The 5434-nt window shown below is 47.1% G+C and overlaps 1 protein-coding gene across 1 annotated transcript in view; it reads right to left on the bottom strand.

The window, feature by feature from the left end:
- Positions 1–3482, bottom strand: part of Txnrd3 (thioredoxin reductase 3) — a 36403-nt gene extending 32921 nt beyond the window's left edge. The window contains exon 1 of the mRNA XM_005364859.3: positions 3031–3482. Coding sequence (XP_005364916.1) covers positions 3031–3189 — 159 coding nt within the window. The 5' untranslated portion in view covers positions 3190–3482. The remainder of the gene's footprint in view (positions 1–3030) is intronic.
- Between the last annotated feature and the right edge of the window lie 1952 nt (positions 3483–5434).

The following is a 5434-nucleotide window of genomic DNA, read 5'->3' as shown; positions in this document are numbered from 1 at the left end:
ACACACACACACACACACACACACACACACACACACACACACACACAGGGGGAGGGAGAGAAAGAGTCTAGCACATATGAAGAAGGAGAAGCTAAGAAGTGCAAACAAAACAAAGCAAAACTGGACTTCACCAATACTAACTCCCAGTGGGTTAAAGAGAACAAGCATAGAACTCACACTACAAAAGTGGCAGGAACCAAATCAGAAGAATGTGTTTATAAGTCCTAAATACAATGAAAGGGAGGAGGAACAGGTCTCACTGTGTGAAACTGACAAACCTCAATTACCAAAAGACTTAACAAAGAGAGCCTGGGAGATTTCCCCAGATGCAGCGAAAGGATTAGTATTTATAATATATAAAGAAAACCTACAAATCAGCACAACAAAAGAAAGACAAGAATAAAATAGTCTTAATGGTTCACAGGAGAAAACTCAAGGGAGCCATAAACACATGAACTTCATTAGGGAAATGAAAAATTCAAGCCACAAAGAAAGAATATTATCTACCAGAACTACAAAAGTAAAAAAGAAAAGAAAAGAAAAAAAAAACAGTAGCTGTCAGCAAAGCTGTAGAGCAAGAACTGTGACACACTCACTAGCACAGGCCAAATTAGTGTAAGGACTTGGAAACGCCCTAACACTGTGATTGATTCTATGAATCAATCAGCCGAATGACACCCATCGCTTCTAGGCTTTTTGGCTAAGATCAAACGTGGCTCAAAAGCAACTACCTAGGTAAGTTGGCCAGGGGTGTGCTTCCAGATGTATCCAAGGACAGACATCTAGCCACATCGTTTTTAAGATTAAAATATTGAGCCAGTTTGGCTCATGTTTGTAATCCCAGCACTTGAGAGGCTGAGGCAGGAGGATTACCACAAGCTCAATACTAGCCTAGGGAACATCACAGCAGTGAGAAGCAATAAAGCAGAGCTACAGGTACTAACACGTGTGAGTCCAAGCCAAACTGCTGAGGGAAGAACTGTAAAACAATATGTAATTCTACTTACAGAAAGGCCCATGCAGGCCAAAGGAACAGTCTACTATTAGTGATGTGTAGGGCATCCAATGACTCAGAGAAAAACAAGGATGTGGTTGCCCCGTGGGGAGGGAGGGAGCATTCAGGAGTCTCCATGCTGCTGGTGCCATTTTATTAGTTTTTCAAATGAATACATCTTTGTATGTGAGCACACATGTGCGTATGCATGTGCCTGTGCGTGTTGTGTGTGTGTGTGTGTGTGTGTGTGTGTGTGTGTGTGTGTGTGTGTGTGCAGGTGCGCTTACATCTGTGGTGGAAGAGGACAACCTCAGGTGCCATTCCTAGGAAGATGGTCTGTCCACTTTCTTTTAAATAAAGTCTCTTACTGGCCTGAAGCATACAGGTTAGGTAATCTGGATTTACCAGGCTCTGACTTCCAGGCACTGGGGCAAAGTGTGCCCCACTATGCTCGTCATTTTTATGTGTTCTGGGGAATCGAACGTGGGTCCTAGAGCTGGCAATATTTGTTCTGTTTTTGTAATAGGAGCTCTCAGAGTAGCCCAGGCTGGCCTAGAATGCATGATCCTCCTGCCTCAACATTTTTTTTTCTTTTAAATAGTGCTGGAAATGGAACCCAGGGCCTTTCTCCCACTAAGTCACAGGCAAGGTCCTTAACTTTCTGATAATGTTAAGTAAACATCAAAATATTGAACATGTCCATCTTGCATCTTCCTTCCAAAGGTTTGTTTCTAAGACAATATTTTTTTTAAACTCATGGTAACAATGCTGAATGTCCACCTAGCCCCATACTAAGGTGTGTGCAACAGAGCTTAAACTAGCCACGACTTGAAACCTCCTCTACCTTCATCTTAAAAATGGAAGTCAAGGCCCCACCTCGTTCTGAAGCCTGGTCAAGGAGCCAAACACGCTAATTAACAAGCGTGATCTGGATTCGGCTTCCGCGAACCTCACCATCCCTCACTCTCCCCTTTTAGTAAGACAATTTAAACGTTGAATGCTTTAAAAAAAAAGTTTTGATAAACTTAAGCCTATATCAGGCTTGAAGACAAGCGTTTCACTGGGTGTCTAACGCTTGGGACCCGGTGGCCGGTGGGAACAAGCCCCTATGCTCTGAAGCTAGAATTCAGGGGTTTTTTTTTTCTTTTAATTTTATTTATTTATTAAGGGTTTCTGCCTCCTCCCCACCACCGCCTCCCCTTCCCCTCCCCCTCCCCCGATCAAGTCCCTCAGCTTGAACAGCCATCAGAGTTCCCTGACCTGTGGGAAGTCCAAGGACCACCCACCTCCATCCAGGTTTAGTAAGTTGAGCATCCAAACTGCCTAGGCTCCCCCAAAGCCAGTATGTGCAGTAGGATCAAAAACCCATTGCCATTGTTCTTGAGTTCTCAGTAGTCCTCATTGTCTGCTATGTAAGTCCAAGGACCGCCCACCTCCATCCAGGTTTAGTAAGTTGAGCATCCAAACTGCCTAGGCTCCCACAAAGCCAGTACGTGCAGTAGGATCCTTTCAACCTGCTACCTTCAACACACCTCAGAGAGCGCCACAGGTCTACTCCGCCCACCCTCAGACCCCGCCCACCCTTGGTCAACTCGAGACCGCCCGCCCACTAAGCTCCACCCAGACCCCCATCCACTAGGTCCCGCCCACTGAGCTCCATGCAGACCCTCACCATTATCCCCGCCCACTAGATTCTGCCACTGTCCAATAATCAACTCCCAGACCCCCTACGGCTCCGCCCATCAGGGGCCAACCACTGAGCCAGGCTTGGCCCCGCCCACTGAGCGTGCTCAGGCCCTGCCAGACCCTCCCACCGGGCGTCAACCAGGGAACTCCGCCTTCGCCCCGCCCTCTGGGCTTGCGCACAGACCCCCTTGATCTGCTCACGGAACTTGCCGATCTCCTTCGCCCAGGCTCCTCTCGCCCTCCCACCATGTCCAATCGTCTACTTCCACTTCGCTCCTCCCACCAGGAATTGCCTAGTCCCTACCCATCAGGCCCCGCCCCATAGCTCCGCTCCGGCCGGCCCCGCCTACCCTCGTGCTGAGTGGACAGTAGCTCTTGCTGAAGATCATCACCCGGTTGGCCTCAATGAGGTCCTTCAGGCGGCGCCGCACCTCCTCGCGGGCATCGGAGCCCTGGCGGCTAGTCCCTGGGGACGACACGCGGACGCGGCGGCCGGGTGGCGACGACATTGGCCCCCCGCGGACCGTGCCCAGGCGACGGTTGGGGACGACTGCCGCCTTCCCCAGCACGGGCGACTTCTGTGCCCGCGGAGGCGGAGGCGGCGGCGGCGGCGGCGGCGGCGGGGACGGTGGGTGCTCCAGGACTTCGTTGTCGCTCCCGACCAGGCCGGGCCTGCTCAGGAACCGGGACGCGGGCGGCTGCTTAGGGGACGATGCCGGCAACGCCACTGAGAACTTGAGAACGCTGTGCACCGGACAGCTGCGGGCCACGCTCCCCGCCCTCGCGACCGCACCCACGGAGAGGGCCCGCTTATTATCTGGCCACGCCCCCGGGGCAGTTTCGCCCCACCTCCAAGGCCTTCACAGGGCTAAGCTACGCCCCCTAAGCACAGCCCAGAACTAGGTGAGCTAGGCGACCTACTGCTCAGGAGCACAACCCGAGTAGCAGCAGTCACTTGCCATTTTCCAAGGTGCGGTGTCAAGCTTGTATGCTCCACTATTCTTGAAATTACTGTTTTCATTATTATTTTACTACAGCTTCTGCCGCCCAGAGGTCTCTCTGGAGTACCTTCCTCTCCTGATTCTCCACCAGTCTCAAGATAGGTGCTTTTCAGGAAGGATGGATGTCTATGTTTTATTTTGGGAATCATGAATAAAACCGTATCTAGGAAATACAGATTTTTTTTAAGTTTATATTGCCAAAACGGAATAAGATATCACTTTCCCATTGCAGTTTATGTTTAATAAGAGGTTCCTAGGTCACTACCATCCCCGGATCCCCATGCCCATTCCCTGTGACACAGTGTGCTGGTTAGTTTTTGTCAACTTGGCACAAACTAGGATTACCTGCAAAGACAGAAACTCAGTTGAGAAAACACTCCTTCAGATTAGTCTGTGGGCAAGACTGTGAAACATTTTAATGATTAAGGTGGCAGCACCCAGCCCACGGTGGAGGGGCACCACCCTTGGGCAAGTGGTTCTACGCTGTAAGAAAGTAGGTTGAGCAAGGCATGAAGAGCAAGCCAGTAAGCAGCATTCCTCCATTGTTCAGCTTCTGCTCCTCCTTGAGTTTTCCAGCTTCCGCCAGTGATGGAGTGTGACTGGGGACTGGAACCCAAATCAACCCTTTCCTCCACTAAGTTGGTTTTGGTCACTGTTTTATCACAGCAACAGAAAGTAATACATAGTATTCTGGAGCCACCCCCAACAAATGAACCCCTACACCGCCCTTGTCCAGACAAATCCTGTGGGCGATATTTGGAAAGAAGGCCAGAAGGCTAACTGGCTTGCTTCAGTCAAATAAGAACACAGTGCAAACATCTTATCAACTGAACCCTCTCCCATGCTGTGAGCATCCCTTCTGAAGTCCATCTTCCTGTAAATGTAAATAAGCAAACACATTAACTTTAATTACTGGCCATTGTTAGTCAGACAGTTAGCTAGACTACCCTTAGCATCTGTAGTCTGGAATACTCACTCCACAGAGGACTTGAGAAAACTGCACAGCAAACAGAGCTACTTGCCCCATCTGAAGGTGCAGGCTCAACCAGGCCTGTGGCAAGCACTTGTACCAGCCTTGCTGGCACCAGCCTCTGAATCCTGGAAGACCCTTTCAAAGCTCAAAAATTTTTACCTGAAACCCCTTTTAACTGGGACAATTTCACACGATCAAAATGTGTATGCACATTAAACAGATACACAAATCAAATGTTTACTGGTAATAAGTCACAATAAATTTTATTTTTTTAGATATCTATATAATTTCTCCATTTATTAAAGATGAAAGCAAATTTGCATTCTAATGAGATGGATGAGCTTGTTTAGTTTTATATAAAACAAATCTTGGCTGAAAAATTGATACCAAAGAAGGTAGAACATCATCAGTGTTTTTCATAATTGATCAATATTTTAATTTTATAATTGTCAATGCTAAGAATATTGCTTTGCATAAATACAAAGAATGTTTAGAGCTATCTCAGAAATGGTTGGAAATCCTAATCCCAAGCCAACATTCGTTTAACAATTTTTTTTATGAAACTCAAGTATGCTGTTCAAATAGCAATTTTTGAAATCAGACATTCAAACACAATACAAATCTAAATATATACTAATTTGTTCCTCACATGCTGAGGAATGCTTGAAGGAAAATATTAAAATCTTTGTTTTTTTAATTAAATAATTAGTTTTTATAGCAGCAGAAAAAATTATTGTAGATTTAAAAACACTGCAATTCACAACATTCTATAGTCCTATT

The sequence above is a fragment of the Microtus ochrogaster genome, unplaced genomic scaffold, assembly GCF_000317375.1.
Source record: "Microtus ochrogaster isolate Prairie Vole_2 unplaced genomic scaffold, MicOch1.0 UNK1, whole genome shotgun sequence".
In the NCBI taxonomy this organism is placed as follows: domain Eukaryota; kingdom Metazoa; phylum Chordata; class Mammalia; order Rodentia; family Cricetidae; genus Microtus; species Microtus ochrogaster.
Note: the sequence above shows the minus strand (reverse complement) of the source record. Positions and strands in the feature narration are given on the sequence as shown.